This window comes from Rhipicephalus microplus, chromosome 5 (genome assembly GCF_043290135.1).
Source record: "Rhipicephalus microplus isolate Deutch F79 chromosome 5, USDA_Rmic, whole genome shotgun sequence".
Taxonomy (NCBI): domain Eukaryota; kingdom Metazoa; phylum Arthropoda; class Arachnida; order Ixodida; family Ixodidae; genus Rhipicephalus; species Rhipicephalus microplus.
This window is the reverse complement of record NC_134704.1, coordinates 201,505,879-201,526,465: the sequence shown is the minus strand read 5'-3', so window position 1 is coordinate 201,526,465 and position 20,587 is coordinate 201,505,879. Positions and strand designations below refer to the sequence as shown.

Sequence of the window (20,587 nt, the reverse complement as noted above, 5' to 3'; positions counted from 1 at the left end):
CATATGTACAAAAAACAAGAAATTGCACAAACTATAAGTCGTCCTTTAGTACACCACAACAACAATGAATTACTGCGCTACAGATGCTATACTAGAGCTTTGGCAAAAACTGCACGTGTAGCAGCACCGTTGTTCAGAGTTACCCATCTCCATGATTGTCGCATGTGCTACAGCGTCTCAAGATTGGTACTCATTGTATGCAGATTGACTATGTAATCTGGACGGGTGACATGGTGGCCCATCACATATGGAACACGTCACGATTGGCCAACTTGGGCATCATGGAGTACACCGTGAAGACTATCGAGAAGTACCTTCCAGGTATTCCAGTCTACCCAGCGCTGGGAAATCACGAAGGAGAGCCTGTGGACAGGTGAGTAAACGAAAGATAATCATTGTTGAAAAGGAGAAGGTGGGCAGGGCATAACTGAGGCGGGCATTTGAATAAATCAACATTTACGTGAATAAGGACCTATAGAGTCTGCCGGAAAAGTCCCCGAAATATTTTTCAATATTCGACAGCAGCGCTCGGCGGGGTCAGTTTGTGGGAGATATAAGCTGCAAAAAGAGTCCAATTTGGGTTGCCTGCAGGCACTTTTTCTGGTGGTTGTAATTATTTGGCAGACTTACTGCACCCTCATTGAGAAAAACTGTACATTTTTTGTGGAGTGGTGTCATGCAAACACGTTTTGTGTGAAACCAGAATAAAAACAGAGCAAAGACGCTCTAAACTCTTCAAATAGCACATGGTGACGTCCAGACAAAAGAAAGATATAGTGTTAGGCAGAACCTGGGTTTCTGAAAAAGTTCTTAGCCGGTCAACGATGACCACTTGTCTGAACACGCATCTAAATCACCAGTAGATGACTCCGTTCGGAAAGTGGGTGAAGTATTGCTTAGCTAACGGTGATTAAGTAACGGAATTATGGACAAAGAGTTTCAATGCCATCGTTCTTCGTGTACCGACAAAAGATCTGCTGAGGAAAGTCTCTTCGGAAATGTGAGTGAGAAGAAAAAGAAGTCCCACCACGCTGATTTTCTCCTGGCACAAAATCGGGACATCTTTAGCATCTGCCTGCAAGTGTTGCACCTGATAGAAGTATCATTTCTCGTACTTCTGCCAGTAAGTACATGTCTTTTATAGATGGATTTTGCTCGACAAGTCTAAATTTTAGATTACTACAATGTCATCGATAAAGAAAAATGTGCCTTGTGTCAGTCAAGCTTCGATAAGACTGCATTCTCTGCAATGGGTAGCGTGCTTTAAACCGCCAGCAGTGTTCTTCGATATTGTTTTGCACACACTGCATAGTTTAATAGGCACAGTAACGTGTGTAACTTTTGTAGTGGGTAGCACGCTTCAAACCTGAAATTCGGCAAGTAAATCACATGTTTCGACGCCAGACGGCGATGTACGCATGTACCACCATGAACTATTACGGCGAGATAGCATGCATAGTACAAGACACGTGTGTTTGCAAAGCATGCATGTTACTTTCACTACAATTCCAAACAGAGACAGTTTTTTTACTGTGTTTTTAATTAGAAGTGTAGCTGTGTGTTAAAAGACCTGCTTGACACGCGAACGGCTTGGGTTCTATCCTCACTCGGACCCTGAATATTTTACTGCTTTATTTGCATATTTCTCGACTTTTCAGTCAGGGACCATATAGTGGTTTTTAGATCACGACAAAAGACACCCAGACGGTCATGGAAACATCTGCGAAAGTAGCCCTGTATTGCTCTGGTGTTAAAATTGGGGTCGAAGCACTGCACTGCGCCAACGACTGTACTGTTTCGATATGGTACTATCGGGCATTTTTTCGTCCAAGGGTTACATAAACCCTGAAAAGAACTCTGCATGGGACACTAAAGATGTTACAAAAGTACTTGAGGACTTCGATGAAGGAGGTTTTCGTCGGCTTCCAGGGCGCCTACAGTGAATGGGTGAAGCATTGGCAGTGATGCAATAAACAAGGGGAGTACTTCTTAGAGTTCTGAGAAGATTGTAAATTTATATTTAATGCATATTTTATAAAATAAATATTCTGGGAACTTTTGAGACAGATCCTGCATATTTCAACATTCTTCAACGTACTGACCTACGTGCAGTTGAACCTGCAATTAACCTATATGACCCATTAATTAACCACGATAGAAAAACAAATCGCCTCGCCCAACTTATAACTCTTCTTTACGGCCATGTGACTGCGCACTGCCTGTATTGTCAGTTTAGTCTTTGCTTCGCAGTTCGCAGTGCAGCAAGGATTCATTCACCACCAGGACATATTTCAATTCATCATTCTGTGAAATCTTCTACTTTTCGGCGATCGCTGCAGCTGAAGGGAAACCGCAGAAGGGGGACCGCAGCTGAAGAAGGGCGATCGCAACACAAGAAATTTTAGAAAGATGTGACGTAGGCTTTTTAGTGACTGAGTGTATACATTGAGACTATTTTCTTTGTGTAACCGATTTAAAATAGTCGGTCAACAAAACTGCAGCATTTGGTCACCGTATACAATTTTGTTTTCGTTGATAATACAAGGTTCTATAACACAAAACTTATAAAAGCAGTCATGTTGCTATAAGGATGTCACTTGTATAAAAGAGCTATGATTCTTTATTTTGCCCGTGTATACATGTGACAAAGCCTATATTTGTACAAACATTCAATTTTTATTGTACCAAGCTTTGTCAACAAAGGAGCAATATGGCAAAGATATGGCACTTTGGAAACAAGGCGTATAGCTTTTTCTTTTACTTCTACGAGTCGGTGAGTATTTTAACTGTAGTGGTCGCCCAGGGTAGAAAACCGTATTGAGCGAAAGTAAGGAACATTGTGTTATGATAATGTATGTAGGACGACAACTGCAATGGCGATGCATAGTACCTACTGCTCCAGATAATTTTCTAAGTGATTCACCTCGGCTGTAACAGCGCCATCTATGCTCTTTATTCCTCAACTGTACTAAAACCACTAACGCCCTCTATTGTTAATACTTCTAAGGACATAGACACAGACTAACGTCTAGTGAGCGGTTCTCAAAACTAACTAGAAGTGAATACTACAACACACTATGACAGGGACGTGGACTACCCCTATCCTAAGGAGCTTCGCCTAAATGTTCGGATCAACGGTGAACTGAACCCACGCTTTCTGCATGACAACAGTTGTTCTATTCGAAAGCCGCGCCATTCATTGGAATTATATCCGAGAAAGCACTGCGCGCGTATATTCGTGTTTTACTGCAAGGGACGTTGAAAGACCATAACCTTCAGTCTGGAGGTGCAGCGTGAGGTATGGCACTATCTAGCAGTAACGAGGAAAAACGAAACTTTTCATGAGCCACTTGACGGTGGCAACACGCGTCCTTTGAGTTGAAGCTTCTGAATATTAGAGCGAGGAGTAGAAACATCCACTTTTTTGTTAACTATTTCGCATTGTGAACGCAGTGTAGTAAGCATTTTGGTTTTTAGAAACATATATTTATGCATTTTTCTTAATTGAAACACGCTGCCTAACACTTACGTGTTGATGTTGCCCTTCAAATATGCGTAATGTTTGCATTTTGATAAGCATTCTTCACAAGCCCGTTTCTTTTGAGTGATCTTCCTGAAATCTCTAAACTTCAGTGAAGTACCATCTTCATGCAAAACAGCGAAGGTATACCCTTCGTGCAAATCTGGTGAAAGTCAGCTCTTATCTAGCTACAAGCCAAAATCTCGTGCACTACAATCAAACAAGATGTTAGAGCACACTATTCACAAGCATATTCACAAGCATTCGGGGAGGGGGAAGGGAGGCCTGCGGCCTTGTCAAGCTGGCATCACGCCAGCTTTTTCTGCAGGTGTCCTGCATCATGTATCCTTGATGCGAAATAAAGTCATTATTATTATTATTATTATTATTATTATTATTATTATATCATAGAATTGCTCGGCTCCAAAAAGATTTAACTTCAGATAAGTGAGGTTTCTATCGTCGCTACAGCACTGTTACACAATCAGTTGCCTTTGTTCATGACATTTCCTCTAGCCTTAATACAGGAAATCAAATAAATGCTAATTTTATTGACCTTTATAAAGCTTTTGAATCTGTATTTCACTTTATGTTCCTAGTGAATCTTGATTCCATAATTATTATTGCCTGTGTTGTTCTTTGATCACCAGTTTCCTTCATTATCGTTGATAATTTGTTTCTTTCAGTTCAGCAGAGTCATTCTTTGTTGACGTCACGTCAGGCATTCCGCAGGGGTCTGTAGTGGGCTCATTGTTGTTCTTCATATATGTGAACGATTTACTTCCCCGGACTTTTTGTAAAATATGACTTTACGCGGACAAGTCCACATTGTACGAATCGATTTTTTTCGCGAAAGATAATTACCGTCTTTCACAATCACTCATTTCATTGAGCGCTTGGTGCGAAACATAGCAGATTGTTTATTTGATTTGCATACATCGATACACAAGGACACAGAAAAAGAAAGGAAAGAGCAAGCTGGCAACTGCCACCTGGAGGGACACAACGCCTGCTCACTCTTTCGGGAGGAACAAACAGAGGAAAAAAAGATACCAATGAAGAAAGAGGAAAGAATAGATGGAAGTAGAGAAATACTGACGAAGACTTAGACAAGTATAAGTAAACAAGAAGAAAGTCACTGAACAGGTGGCCAGCTGTGTTGGTCTACATAAGCAAATATAGCTCGATGGGCCTGGTAGATTCGGAAAATAACCTCTCGAAAGAGGTTGTTATATCTAGGGTCGTGCACTTAAGCCCCAAGAACTCATATTCCTTGACCAGCAAAGCCCGCTGCGTAGCGAATGCGGGCAGTGTACTGTGAAATTCTAAAGCGTTTTACAGGAGCCACAAGCAGCGACAAATGGATGACCAATGTCAATCGCTTAAAACAGTCATTTCATTTACCAATAGACAGAACCCGTTTTCGTTCAGTTATCATCTAGATGGTACACAACTTAAAAAGTGTCACAATATAGTAATCTTTGTGTGATTCTAACAAAAATCTTCCTTGCTATCCACAAGCTCCAAAATATTCAGGTCATTTTTGCCGTACTTTGACTAAACTCTCCCGCGATATCTAATTACTCAAGTATAAAGCGTTGATTCGCCCTCTCCTAAAATACGCATTTGTAGTTTTGTACCCTTACAAACAATGCGACCTAAATATGCTTGACGGTGTCCAACGTAAAGCCATCCACTTCATATGGCGTAGCTACAATCACTTTTCACGAACAATGGCCCTAAAATTAGTGAACATTGTACCATTGCATTTTCCTTACCGTATGAAAGCTTTGAAATTGTTATATACAGTTATCAAATCCTCTACTAGGATCCTCGGCGGTAACAACATAAAATATATGGCAGATACTTGCACCTGTAGCTCCCACAGCTGGAAGATGAAGCCTTTATTTACTCGAACCAATACATTTAAATTTAGATTTTATTTTCACATAGAACAAACCTTTGGAATTCCCTGCCGGGTCATTTTCGTTCACTGCCATTAAAATATTTTATTGAAGCCGCTAATAACTACTTCGCAAATACGTAAGTTCTCGTTTGTAGTAGACAAAATGACGTTTTCTTGCGTATTCCTCTACAGTAAAGTTGAGAGCTGGTCTAGTTGGTGAGAAATCGTTTTAACATATGGTGTACTAGCGCAAATTTGTCGGAGACACGGAGGATCATTGGCAACCGAAATTATTACTCGTATAAAGGCCCACTGTTCTCAGTGTGGCTGCTCGCCACTGTTCGGTGAAACAACTGTTATCTTCCGTCATGAGAACCAACTAAACAGAGAAGTTGTCGAAGCCTTCCACATTATTATAATGAAAGATAAAAATGGCTGCATTAGTCAGTCATCAGTTTGGTTAAGCAACCGAGAAGCCAGGTTCCTCAAAGGACTTTCATTGAAGTTAGTGTTCGCATGTGTCATATTGTCCTTCGCGTTGTCTCAAATTCTGATTGAGGCACGTGTAAATTCCCGCGAAAGTTTTCTGTTTGTTAATACCCAGTGCTGTTATTTTGTGCGTCTTCCAAAAATGTCTAAGCATAACTGAAATATACTGTCGCTTGATGTTCTTGTCTTCCTTCCTTCATTTTGTTTGAATTTCTGTTTCAGGCACATGTAAATTCACGCCTATGTACTTTTGACGTGGATCGCTCCAAAAGTGCGGTCTTTTGTCATAACATCTTGAGGTCTCTAAGCTTCTCTGCCGTGTACTTTCACTTGAGTGGGCCCAAAAGGTTTTTTTTTTTACAGTGAACCTGTGTTCGTAGTTCTTTTTCTGTGTCACTAGGGATCTGGGTTATATATAAAGTGCTGGTTCTGAAATATAAATAATGCCAAGTGTAGCGAGTGTCGTTTTATTTTTTCTTCTGTCTCCTCGTTGAATTTGCGCTACTAGAACATGTGGTAACATGGTATTCCTGTAATGTACTTGAGTTCAGAAATATTTTGTTGTTTTTTGCTTTGTTCAAATCCCTCTATGTTACTTTTCCAGTCTTGCTGTAGCCCTTTACTATGGCTGCACTATATTCAAGTAATTTAAATAAGTAAATAAATTAATAAAGTTTGAACGCAGCCATCAGATCAAGATTTGTGGGCTTTGAGCAAGAAATGAACATTTTGCCGGGAGGCTGAATTGTTGGACAGAAGCTTACTGACTGACTGTCTGGCTGAATGGCTGGCTGACAAAACTTTCCCGAAACAGACTTTAAAAACCTTCATGGAATGGTATATTACACGAGGAGTCTGCTTATTGTATGTAGTGTTCCTTGGCAGAAGCGTAGAATGACGCCAGATGTCAAACAGATCATTCTCAAAAAAAAAAAAACCACAGAACCATAAAGTTTTGTGCAATAATCTAAAGAAAAAGGTGTCGCTGGGAACGTTTGATCACCATAGGAATGATGGAAAGTGCTTGGCTACGGAATGAGTAGCGTAAGCTAAGCAATTGTGCACGAATCTTTAATACGGTGCAAGCTTTGTTCTTGACATAGCTGGGTAGGGGCGGGGTCAAAGCACTCAAGCAATGCCTTTGTTGTTCAGAGAAGTTTAAGATCGCTAGGTCTCTTGATCGCCTCCTAAATGACAGCGAAACCAAGTATACGTGCCGTGAGGCGCCTCTAACTCGTCTCCAAATCGAAACTTGAGAGACCGTAATATTAAAACTCACTTAGGAAAAAAAATTTTGCACAACAGAAATTTTGTTGCGTAAATCAGTTCACGAAACAAAAACACGTCGTAAGAGGGTATAGTTGTCACGTCGGCCGCTGATGCAGTTGCTATATTTTCTTACGTCACGGGGAAATGCTCGTAAGTGAATTCAAATATCGCAGGACGAAATAACTGCATCGTGTTTTGCGAAAAGCATTAGCACTGAAACACCTCCCGACGACTCTTCCTCGTCTTACGCAGACACATGTCTTAGCGTAAGCGTATGAACGTTCTCGCATTCCGGCTTTATCAAAGTGCTGCGGTGCATACAGCCTGCAAAATTGCGCTCACAATTTCAATTGAATACTGCTGTTCTATATTTCTTCAGAATTCGTCCACAAGCACGAAATACGCTCCTGTGTCTTGTTGAAAGAATATTGTAAGAAAGACAACCTTTTACGTCTAGCTACATACAACCTTACGTTCACCACTATACAGTACTCGATTACACCGGAATATTTGAATAGTAGCGCAGCTTCATTAAAATGTAAGGTAACTGGTCGCGTTAAACAGGGAGGACATTTGAGGCACATTTTCAAACAATGCATGCATCGATTTATGCGTGGTTTCATTGATGTAGTGCACTTGGAGTGTTGTTTACTTGTACTTGGCGAGATTGTGCATGGGTTATCGTTTAAGGTCATCGAGCGATTTCGGTGGTTGGTGAACGGTGAGTGCTTGGCTTTGCACAGCGCTCCAAGACCTCTATGACAACGTACGCTACATCCCGTAAGCGCTGTAGCAGATGATCGCGGAACTGAAAGTGAGATGCAACAAATCATTCGCCATCATCGTAATACTTTCAATTTTAGACGCTTTGCGGGCTACATTGATATTATTGGCACATACCTCTGTCTCTTCTTGTTGTTTCATTGGCTATTGTGTGTCCTTCTTACCCTCCTCATTGCTGAATAAGTTAAATTCGTACCCACGCTATAGTAATCCCTCGAGATAAGAGAATGCTTGGCTAAGAAACTGCTTAGCCAAGAGAAAGCTTTGTGAATACGGCCTGAGATGCGCTGGTGGAACGGCTCCTTTATTTCAATGCCAGTGGAAACTCGAGATTTTTAACGGGAGCTGTCGGTCCACCTTAATAAGGGAGTGGTCCTGATGCGGCATTATATGAGGAGTGACGCTGCTTGAGTCACACGTGCGTCCGAGAGCTTTTCCCCGGAGATGCGATAGACGCGTTTTCCACTCCAATATCATCCGTCTGTCAGATTTGTTCCTTCGGGCTCCTTCTTTGTGGCTCGAATCAATTCCACCGCTGCATCACAGCGTACCTGAAGACAACGCATGCAGTTTCCTTGCAATGACGCTTTCCGATTGGTAGCCCGCATGGCGCAACGAATGGCGACACGATATCTCAAAACACCTTATCACTTATAGAGCCAGCATGCAAGCCAAAAGATCAAGCAACATTGTACATCGGCCTTGCACGCGTGGGCATCCACGTGCCATGGTCGATGCGTGCCAGTGGTTGCGTGCCCTTTTCCTCCACAGGCGCGACTGGACGCTTTTCACGCGTAGGCGCGTGCATACGCGTGCCAGTGGTTGGCACTTAACATCAGGAGTCTCTCAGGAATCGGTGCTAGGTCCTGTCATTTTTCTCAGTTATATAAATGACATTGCTGACCTCTATAACCCAAAATTTAAGGCTCGACTTTTTGCAGACGACTGTCTGATTTACACCACTGTAACCAGCCGCAGTGATCAAATCGCAAATAATTCTGCATTAAAGATTATTAGTTACTGGTGCGATACGTGTAAAATGAAAATAAACTACAGTAAGACTATGTATATAACAATAACCAATAAAATAAAATTATACACTCCTTCGAATATCAGATGGATGGCAGGGCTCTAAGCCGTGTAAACCATTTTAAGTATCTCGGACTTTTCATATCCAATGATATAAACTGGAAAACACACATAGATAACATATGCTCCTCGGCTGAAAAAATTCTCTGGTACTTTAGGCGAAAATTAAAACTTGCTTCAGAGCAAACTAAAGAACTGCGTACTTAACGCTTGTTCGTCCTACTCTAGAGTACGCGAGCGTCGTCTGGCACACATTTAAAAACAACCTGATAGAAAGAATTGAAAACATGTAAAAAGAGCCGCAAAGTTGATCTTATCAAAATACCGATCAACTGATTCCGTAATTGAGATGAATAACAAATTAAACTTGCCTTTACTTGCTCAACGCAGGAGGATAGCTAGATTGAGAATTCTGCATTTTATTCATCGTAACTGCTTTAATTTCAATGCCCGAAACTATATAAATCAGCGAGTGTCCCGAACAGTCAGAAGCAGCCACCATGAACATAATCTACCAATTCGAGCACGAATAGATTCACATAAATACTCGTTTTTTTCCATAACACTCAAGGAGTGGAATTCACTGTCACATGAACTACTGACAGTAGACAACGTAAGCAAACTTGAAACTGGGATAACTAAACTTTTCACTTCGACTGCAGACACATGGCCTATACATTGCAGACTCAATTGACCTAAAGAAAACTGTCGTTTCTTTTTGTATAAGAGGTGATTCCTTCAGCGACCACAGAAAAAATTGATGGTGCCAGGATTTACTAGTGTCTATAGGTGTCCTTGCTTGCATTGTACCTTTTCTATTATTGTATAACGTGTACTACTGCATTGTGTCTTTTACGTTTACAGTACCTTTAGTCTGCCCTTGATTGCGACTGCATTTTTCTCCTTTCTCTATTGCATCTTGTAACGCAACCATCCTGTAACGGCCTTCGGCCAACAGTATTGATAAATAAATAAATAAGTAAATAAATAATTAAAGACTTGCGATTGCTGTCTGCGCTGCTCCGATACTCGCGTAAAGTGCTCGTGCTCCGCAGGTAAAAAATACTCTGTCCACGCAAACAAACCGCTGATCATAGAGAGGCAGGCTTTATAGAAAAAAAACAAGAAAAAAAAAGAAAACAAAGTCATACTGCCGCCAACCCAAACACTGATTGAGATAGGCCAAAAGCTCGTGTAGCCCAGGGCCGGTACGCATGCAGCGACACCTCTTTAAGCACTTCTTACGAGTTTCGATTACAAAACGGGGAAGTGGCAAATCGCCAATAATGAAAAAAATGCCAAGTGATTGCCGATGCAAAATGAGTCACAAATAATGCGCCAAGGTGCCCGTTAATATCGTTTAGAACGGTTTGAACACTCGTTTTGTTCCAGCGGCTTCGCGTGTAACCAAGTGTTTTTCTCTATCAGCAGACACTAATGTGCGAATTTCACTTGCGATGGCTTTTTTGAATGCAAAATGCAAAGAGAATTCGCCTGTCTAAATAAATTAGTAGCTAATGGGTGTAAACCGGAAATAGGTTGCGCGCAATCTGCCGCTCACAAAAACCTATTTTAGAACCCATGTGCGCATCCCAGAGCATCCGGGAGACGCGTCGGATGCAGGAAAATAATGACTTCACGTTTACAGTTACTCGCTCACAGCAAACACGTACTCGTAGGTGACCGCATGAAGCAGCATCGACATGAAAGCCACAGTGACCGGAGGAAAGCGCTATGAACAACAGAGAACCGAAAAGTCAACCCCGCTACGCTTGCCAGTACACTCGGTGGTTTCGCTAGCCGACAGTGGCACTAGAACACACAGCCTAGTTAGTAGAAGCAGCACGCTCAATGTACGGCAGCACATTTTTGTGGGGTCACGCATATTTGCTAAAGTTTAAAGATTATGGCGGCACCATGGGAGCCTTTGTACCAGAAAGATAGAAAGTAAAAACAACACAATTGGGTGCGTCTTATTAGTCAAACTCGCCATTTTTCGCCCACTGAAGCTGGGGTCAGCGTAAAAATTCCAGCCTTCGAGGCTTTTTCGGAGCAGCTCGGTGCCATTTTCTCGATTTTTATGCTTTTAGAGCAGCTTGGCGCAAAAAAAACGGAAATGTATAAAATATGCGCAATGTGAGCAGCTGTCTTACTCCTTACCAATGCATGTGTGTTGGCAGTAGAGGCCCTGGTCGCAACAGCCTCTTTTGCCTTACACATTAGCTTATTCTAAACTGATGCAATATAGATTGGCTGCATCTTTGGTACAGGAGGCTGTGTCATGTGTGCACATGGTATTGAGCAGTGTTTATGCTCAGATCCAGAGGTTTCCAATTATGCGGTCACTAGATCCTGAGAAAAGGTGGCGAGATGGATCAAACATTTCAGTAAATGCGAAGTCTGTGAGAAAAATTATGAAAACCGCTTCAGCCAGCTGCCCTACGTTCAAGTTCTTTATTGATGCAAGGTCTTATTAGTGCATTAAAATACACAAAACTTGTTAGACTTCTTCACAAGATGCGCACAATTAAGCGTATCGCATCCAGATATGATGCAGCAGTGGTATGTACGGCTCTCAAGAAGCTGGGCAGCACTTGCACAATTGTTAAGCACGGGGCAAAAGGCGAAACCAAAAATAAAGGTGATTGTTGTAAGAAACACCAAAGCTCTTCCATACCTTGTGTTACAGGAGTAGTGTACAAGATTCCTCTGTCATGCGCCAACAGTTATACTGGTCAGACTGGTAGGTGCATGTTAGATAATGGGGGCACCAGAAGAAATGTGACAAGAATGTCCGAATATCAAACTTGTTTGCTTATTGAAAACAGCGTACCTGAAAGCTACTGTTTAACAAGATCAGGGTGCAATAGCCGAAACACAACTTGGAGAAATTTTTGGAGCAGCAAAATATTACTTTTGGAGCACTAAATTGTAGATTTCGAGCAGGTTACAGGGAAAAAATTATGCAATTTTCATGAATAGATATCAAATTTTGAGCAGTATAAAAAAGAAGGCTCACATTTTGAAACGAAATATGTATAAACCATTCGACATCACATAGATTGTGCAGTGTAAGCATGAGCACTGCTATTTCAATGAAAGTGGTATTTTGAACCACCCCACTGAGCCAACAATGGTACAGTCCATATTGGCATTTTCTGTGCCTGTGAAATCATTTGACAGACTCTTCGAATTTAAATATTGATCTGCTAAACTCGCGACCATAAAATTTGGGGGATTCCTGAAACCGAAGAGCACATGTGGTCATAAAAAACAAAAAAAAAACACTGGTGCACAATTTAGTTTGTTCTTTTAAGGAAGCAGAAATATCATACACTGCTCCAAATTATCCCCACTGGCATATTTAGACATCAGTGATCACACTGATACTCTGAATTAGGCGGCGTACAAACGCATGAGTAAGTGAACATTATGTGCAGAGTCCCGTGGCTAGGGATAACAGCCCCAATCTCAATACGCTTTTTCGCAAATCACCGGTGTAAATTGGCTAAGGTGGCCTATCCAGGTTTCCCTGCATGAGTTAGAATGCCAAGCCAAGAATTTTTTTAATCACTACACCAGCTCCCCTTCCCCAACCTCCCACCTTTTTTTTCCACCGTGGGGTTAGGTATCGCTTCGGCTTTCCCTTGAATGGGCGTTCGACAAAGTAAAGTAACAACAGCGTGCACCCGTTGACTTGGTGACAATACCGCAGATGGCTATGAAAAATGTTCTGCTTTAAAGAGCAAGTAACTACCAGGTGTTCAGCCCTTAAAGGGAAGTGTCACTTCGAGACTTCGGCTTTTCTGGTTTCCATGAATAGAAAGCACTTACGAGACATTTCGACACTTACCACTCTGTACTAGCACTGGTGTCCAAGCGATATCCAACACACTGCCCTAAACAAGTCTTGGAATGCAAACCACAGGTCACCAACACGATAAAAAGGAATCCCTTGTTATCATGGCAGGACGACAACACTTGCTAGGCTAAAAAAAGAAATAATTGGAAAACTGATATGTTTTTGAAACACCCGACAGCGCTGTACAGACCTTGTGTAGAATCGGCTGCCATCTAGCAGACACCGAGCGCATTTCTGCACTGTTGAAGGCTTGGCGCACTCCACTTGTACAGGCACAGAATGTCCATATTAACGTGTGGTGGCAGATAGTGGCAGCAGTGCCAACAAATTTTTGTGTGCCATGTTGCTCAGACTAAAAAAACTGGGATTTTAACAGTATTTGCAGGAAATCAACATCGATCCTATATTACTTACTCGTGTCTTGACGCAAAAGGCCAGAGCTGTTGCTCATTTCACTGTGAATCAATAAATGCGTGTTTTTGTTCTCCGTTCTACGCAGATGTAGGACAGCATAGGCACTCGTCACAGCACGCTCTTTCATGCCACGCCAGAATGAAACAGTTTTTCCACCGTGTGAATGCAGGCACAGACAAAGCGGCCTTGTGCACGAGCTTCAAAGCTGCATCACAGCTACTCATGCTTGCCTGTGCTGCTGTTTACAGCATTACTTCGTTGATTACATTGCGATAACAATTACATATCAGCCACATAGCTTCCGCATGTCATCGATACTCATCTATTGAACCAGTTGTGCTCGAACATGTTGCTTATTGTTACTTGTTTGTTGTGGAGTTTATTAGGTAACATTTGGTTGTGTGGTATGCACACGTATTGCTTCACTATGTGTACTTTTCAAGCATTTCATGTGCTCTTCCAGAGTTGGCGGCCGATTTCAGAAGGGCAACCCAAATGCCGTGGCCCTCCCCCTGTTATTTTTTATACCCCAAGAAAAGCAAATGTGTTATTCTAGATGGTCATCCTCCTTCATAAAAATCTCGTATCCACGTTTGCGTGCCATAAAATGTTAATAGATGTCTCAGTGTGTCAACACTGTTCAAAACTAAAAAAATGCTGTTCTGGCAAATCGTTTACTCTTAACTGTGGGTGGCCTCCCACTGTTCACGCACAAAAGTGGTTTCGAAAATGTTCAGTAGGCGATACGCAACTGCCCTGCTGCAAACGATGTGAAATTGTAAGATGCAAATAAGCCCCGAAAGTGATGACGTGAACGAAAATATTTTACACCTACTGTGCTGTTCAAAAGCACATGCCCCCCCCCCCCCATAGTGTATTTAATAAAATACCAACTAATCAGCACCTACTTTATAAATACGCTTTTCATTTTTTTCTTCACGCACAGAAGTATAAAAGTTTTAAGAAAATTAACTTGCGTGTAAATGCAATACAAAGCGTACCTTTATGACTACAGCAACAAAGCATTATTTATTTGAAATATAAAGAAAGAGTATAACGTTTCGTTTCAAGTTAGATGCGCAATGAAACGGAGGGGCTATTTTGTAAGTATTCAATATAGAAGTGGGCAGACATGAAACAGAAGAATGAAAGGGAGCCACGCTAGATTGGCCAAGTCTCTTCTCATGATCAAGACATGAGAATAGCCATAGAAGGTGCATAGAACGGGTGTAGGCCGCATTGTGTCAATAAAATGAAGACAAATGGACATCCGAACAACATGGATTCCATTGAAATGAAGCGCTTAAGCCCAAAGAATTTATTTGCCTGTTTTGCACCTGGCTTACTTTATCCCTGCTGCAAAAATCACAACAAAATGACTCCTCCGAATCGCAACACCACCTAGCATCTACTCAAGACACAGAGCAATGGCTGAAGCCATCCCACTCTGCAATCTCAAGCTTTGAAAAACAACACGTGCCAATATTGATGATATGTTTTATTCATTTTATATTTTTTCATGTGTTGAAAGCATTTACAAATTCTCTTAGCTTGCTTACAAGCTTTTCGACCCTTCTTGTTGTTTCATTCTATCTCCTCCCATTCTAAACAAAACGCTTACAAATTATCCCCACGTTAACATAGGCCGTTCCTAGTAAATTACGCTTTGCAATGGTGTAACAGAGCTTCCTTAGCCCCCAGCTGTGTCTCGATCTCAGCCACCCTATCTCAGCCACCCTGCACCTCATGAATAGCAAATAACTAAAGTAATCCTGATTTTAAAATTGGGTGATTGCTGCAGTCCATTTAAAGGGCTCCTAAGCTACCTCCCATATTTTTTTCCATACGTTTGAAGTAAACATGGCACCATATACAAGACGCTGCATGATCAAGTATTCTCCACGTGGCAGAGCAACAAGCCACCAGTGTTCCACAAATTCCAAGAAACAATCTCTCCACGCCTTCCGGGTTGGCACGCGTTATCAAAAAGTTGAATCTGACGTGCAGAATAAATATGCTGCAATTGGTCAAGCAAGCACATATGACTTCCTGTTAGCCTGCAAGAAGCTGTCCACGCCACTCGTCGTTTGTCGTGATGCCCGCATGCATGCACGCGTTTGCTAATCAGGTACTGTGGTCCGTAGCACAGGGTTCATACAGTCACTCTTCGTATAAACACCGACTGGCACAGCAACAGTGATTAGCCAACAAGCATACAGGTGACAAATACGGAGTCACGGCAACCGTAACAAGACACTGTTTGGAGCAATATGTCATCGATGATGTATGCCGCGCAAGATTGGGAGAGGTCCTCGGCAAGAGGGCAAAACGGCTTCGGGAGAAGTATCAACGAAGTGTAGTGAAAAGAAGAATGAAAGGAGTGATTACTGCGCTTAGATAATCAAACGCATTTAACTCCGCTCTTGCAGCACCGTTTTAAAAAATTTAACGGCTTTATGGTCGTTGTGCACTTGCGCACAACTTCTTCACCATAACTGAATTTCCACCTCTGGGTGGTTAAACATTGCGTCTGGTGTCTGGCTGCATGCAGTATAGCACATATTGCGTGCCAGCACTGTTCTGTTATTAAAATGATCCTTTGTGCTTGGCTGTGAGATTGGTGGCCTCGAAATCAAGCGGCAAATGTTTACCATGCTATACCAGGGACTCTGGTATAGCATGGTATAATGTACATTTATTTTTCCAGGATGGTCCAGAAAACTTAGTTTGGCACATTTGTGCGCAGAAGCAGCATCACTCGATGAGGAATGAGGGGCGTTTACAATATTAAGACCACACGAAGCTAACAGACTAGGCAAACACAGGAATTCAGATGAATTATTAGTGGAAATCTCATAATTTGTTTCTGACTCGCAACGAGGAAATTTTCAAAACGAACTGAAAGGTATTGTTGGGCTTCCAAAGCAAGAAAAAACAAAAAAGTAACTCAGACTTCCTTTTAGTGCCTGCCAAGCTAACCCTGCTAGTAGCAACATAATCTTCAACCCCACAATCTTTGCTGCGAAGTAACTGACATAAATGTTCATGCCACTTTTATTTACTCATATTGATGTCACGGAGCCATTAAACGTTGCTGCTCATTGTATCTAATGTAGCTAGCAAGTTACTCAAGCCTTGTCTATAGTACTAACCTTCCACACAGAGAACTGCCCCTAGTTGCAATGGGCCACGCTCCACTTATTGGCCTCGCTGAGCCCATGGCAGACTGAAGTAGTTGGCCTTGTTTTAAGTGCATCGTAAAGACGCGGTTATGCCAAATGGGGCGAAATGTGCTACGTGCATGCACCATTTAGCTGACACTACCGATCCACTGCACAAGTTTGACACACAGGAACATAAAATTAGCATTGGTGACAGGCAGGCACTTTTCTAAAGGATACCCGAGACATAGGCAGACGACATAGACTCCCGTCAAGTTGCGGCAAGCTTACACATGTTGCACATGAAAGGATGTTTTGTACTCTACCATTTACCCTTGAATCAAAAGAAAAAAGACCGATCATTTGGGTCGCACGTACCACAACTGGTCGTCCTACTTACTCGCCGAATACTCGCACACTACGGTGAGCGGTTGAATTAGGGGCACGTGGCATGTATGAACAAGAAGGCTCTCGTACACAAGAACAGTAACTTATACTCACAAATGTAATCTGGCTCCTCGCTGGCGTTGCTGCGGCAGCTGAAATTTTCTTTTTTCTGCCCAGAAACCGGTTGACAAAGTCAGTGTAGCCAGGTCTTGGTAAGGGAGCGACGCTGAAATCGGACAAAACCGCCCGAAATGTGGCCAGAGAAGTATTTATTCACAACAAAGCTAAATATGATTTCAAGCCTCTTTAACAAAAGTGATATTTAGCACTCGGAAAGGCACCGATGGTGTAGTGAACCAGCAAATGTCAAAATCTACTGGCGCTCAGCTTGGCGAGCTGGTATCACGACCGAGGACGTGGTTGGCGCAAAAAACTATGAAACGTAATTTTTAATAAAGTAGCATGCAATTGATAGCTTTTATACAGCACCAGCTGTCTGTATAAGCAACCAAGCAAGCGTACTACTTTTTACGACTGTACTAAGCTTACGTTCCGTATCACACGGACATCTATCATATCGGAGGGAATAAGACGGTCGCGATCAGCACATCGCAATTTCCGACTCTCAGGCCGTGATTTAGCCAAACACAACCTGAGGGGTCTGATCACGATCAAAAAACACCGTTACAAAGAATCAGCAAGAAAAATTAGGTGATCCTCGCAAAATCTTGACAAGCAGCATCAGATGATTTGAATGCAGCATATATTTCATTTCATCATTCCAAAGTTCCGGACGGTATGCAGCCGCAGTAGTCTTCAACTCGACATGCGTGAAAAGCCACGGTTTTACGTGCAATAATGACGCGTAAATACCAAGCGACACTCACGGCCGTAAAGAGGCGAAGAAGTGCACAATTTTTGTCTTATTTAAATTAGGTGATAGTATAAGGTGCTAGGAGTTGCCACAAGGTTGGGTTCAAACTATACAATTCAATACAATAATACCGGTTCAGCGACATCGTGGCTTTGACGCTTCACCCAGAAATAAACACTGTCTACGCACTTGAAAACGTGACCCAGCATGGTCACTTGTGTGTATACTTTAATTCTTAGATAGACGTCACTCTGATTGCGACAAACATCAGCCCGCGCGAACACAATATGGGAGCTCATAAAATACAATAAGTAAGCGTATACATGTGCATGGTTTATTAAAAGTAAGAAATGCGCAAAGCCATACCAGTCCACCTTCGCCAGTCCGCTATTAACTTAGTCATAACAACATTACATGTATACACTCTGTAAAAGTACCAGATTATGCTACCAGCGAGCGTGTAAGCGAAACTTCGCAAAAATAACGGGGACTATGGAAGAGTGTGCACAACACGAGTGCTAATTTTCAACATTTTTGGCAGCTTAAACACTAAGGAAAGCTCTGCATCGGTGTTAAGCGATCGGTCAAATTATTACTTGTGTTTTAAGGCATAGCAAATGTACCTGCTTCTTTTCGTTGCAACGATATTAATGAACACTATATTATCACTGTTTCATATTGTTATGGGGAAGATTTATTCACCGACAGCAGGTCTTGCTAACGGCTTAAAGAGAGCACAGTCATGCAGGCCAACGGGGGAAGCTCGAGAGAGCAACCCACAACCACGTTGTCGTCTTCGTCCTTTCCGGTGCCACTTCAGCTATGCCGAAGCGACAGTTCCATACACGTATCATCACCCCGGCCGGTAAAGCACCGTCTCGGTGCCTGTTAAATGAGCGAGTCCACGTTGTAGGGCTTGAGACGGGAAACGTGAACTATTTTCGTTCTGGGTGCAGCAGCCAATGAGTTTGTGGTAGCGGCAATCTTGTAGGTCACTGGTGTGACCTGACGAAGGAATCAGTAGGGCCCAGTGTATCGCGATTGTAGTTTCTCGCATAGGCCGACACGTTGAGATGGGAGCCACAGGAGAACAAGAGATCCCGCAGAAAAAAACGGCATCCCTATGTCGACGGTCGTAAAAGGACTTTTGTACTGTCTGCGACGACGATAACCGAGCGCGGGCTACCGCGCGTGCCATGAGAGCACGGGTGAGCGCATCTTGACCGTACGAAGTGAAGGATGGTTGGTCTGATGAATGCAGTGTGCCGAAGGGCAGTAAGGGATGACGTCCAAAGAGTAGATAAAATGGGGAGTAGCCTGCTGGTTCATGACGCGACGATTTATAGGCGAAGGTGACGAACGGCAGAGCTACGCCCCAATCAGTGTGGTCGGTAGATATGTACATGGAAAGCGTAACTGTCAATGTGCGGTTTAGGTACTCTGTAAGGCCGTTAGTCTGAAGGTGGTAAGATGTGGTGAAGCTTTAAGGCCGTTAGTCTGAAGGTGTTAAGATGTGGTGAAGTTGTTATGTCAACTTTGTCCCCCTTTCCTTTATCGATCATGATCAACCCGTTCAGTTTCCATTCATCGGGAACTTCACTACCGATCATTATTTTGCCTTCTGCCTCTCTCAAAGTATGTTTAGACTTCGGACCCAGTGTCTATACCAGCATAATCGTAATGCCTCCTGGGCCTGTTGATGTTCTACTGGGAACCCTCTTCTCAGCCCTTTCCCACTCTCGTGAAAATGAAGCCATTGCGCCTTTTGATTCATCCTTGTTTATTGTGGTGCATAACCCACTGCTTTGTTGAAATTGTTCTGTCACCATTGTTCTTATATATTCAATAGCTTCATCGCCTTCTAACCTAGCTCCTTGAGATGTAGTTATAAACCTCTGCTCTAGGCTCCTCTCATTTCTTAGGGAGTTTGGATGGGTCCGAAATTTCGCAGTTTCCTCCTGTCTTTTTTATGTACTTCTGCCAGCCACTGAGCTCCCTTTCTTCAAATCTTTGCATTGTTCAGAAAGGATTCATTTCTTTTTTTAATTGTAACTTTCACATCCATGTAACAAAAAACTTTGCAAGCACTTGTTTGGTCCCATAGCCTAACTGGCTAGTAGAGGGACCAATTGTGTGCCATACCTACCTACTTGCGCAAGCGGTTACACAGCGACAAAGAACATCAAACTGGATACAATGTTTAAAAATAGAAAGAAAAAAACAAAAAACACCTAATTGAAATATACAAAGAAAGAAAGCGCAGAACATCGCTACTTATAGCACAGGATAATAATAACACTAGAATATTAATAATCATAATATTATCAATCAAACTAAATGACTCTACAGTCGTATTACTTAGAAAGTTCGCATGAAGTGCATGCTTCACGGCCAATGAAAAATTTCTGGCCTCTTTCACATCAGTCGGTATCGCATTCCATATGAGAGCGCCGTGAAATTCTATGAGCGTTTGACCGTAGGCATTTCTGGCTACCGGTAAATTAAAACAGGGATTCGCTGCAGCTTTTGTACAGCGCGCGGGTAACTTAAAGGTGCTTAATGGGAATGGGTCATCACGTTTTATTATTCCATGCACTATATGGGCAACATTGGACACGTGAACAAAGTCCAGTGGAAGTACACGCATCATTTGAAACAGTTGTTTTGCAGTAGCCGTCCTGTTTGAGTATGTAATAATCCGGACTGCCCTCTTTTGCAGGCGGCTAATACATTTCAAATGAGTTTTATATGTACTGTCCCACGATGCTATACAGTAGCTCAAGTGACTGTGCACGAATGCAAAATATAGGATGCGTAAAGTCGATGTGCCAAA

The 20,587-nt window shown here is 42.3% G+C and overlaps 1 protein-coding gene and 1 long non-coding RNA gene across 11 annotated transcripts in view; one reads left to right on the top strand and one right to left on the bottom strand.

Moving 5' to 3' along the window:
* The window catches only part of LOC119173563 (sphingomyelin phosphodiesterase), a 1,093,949-nt gene that overhangs the window by 403,311 nt on the left and 670,051 nt on the right, over nt 1-20,587 (top strand). For all 10 annotated transcript variants that reach the window (XM_075896398.1, XM_075896399.1, XM_075896397.1 and 7 more), the window contains one exon: nt 204-373. In XM_075896398.1, coding sequence (XP_075752513.1) covers nt 204-373 — 170 coding nt within the window. The remainder of the gene's footprint in view (nt 1-203; nt 374-20,587) is intronic.
* The window catches only part of LOC142818094 (uncharacterized), a 159,335-nt gene that overhangs the window by 135,391 nt on the left and 3,357 nt on the right, over nt 1-20,587 (bottom strand). Inside the window, exon 2 of the long non-coding RNA XR_012895558.1 lies at nt 16,995-17,106. This is a non-coding gene — a long non-coding RNA (uncharacterized LOC142818094). The remainder of the gene's footprint in view (nt 1-16,994; nt 17,107-20,587) is intronic.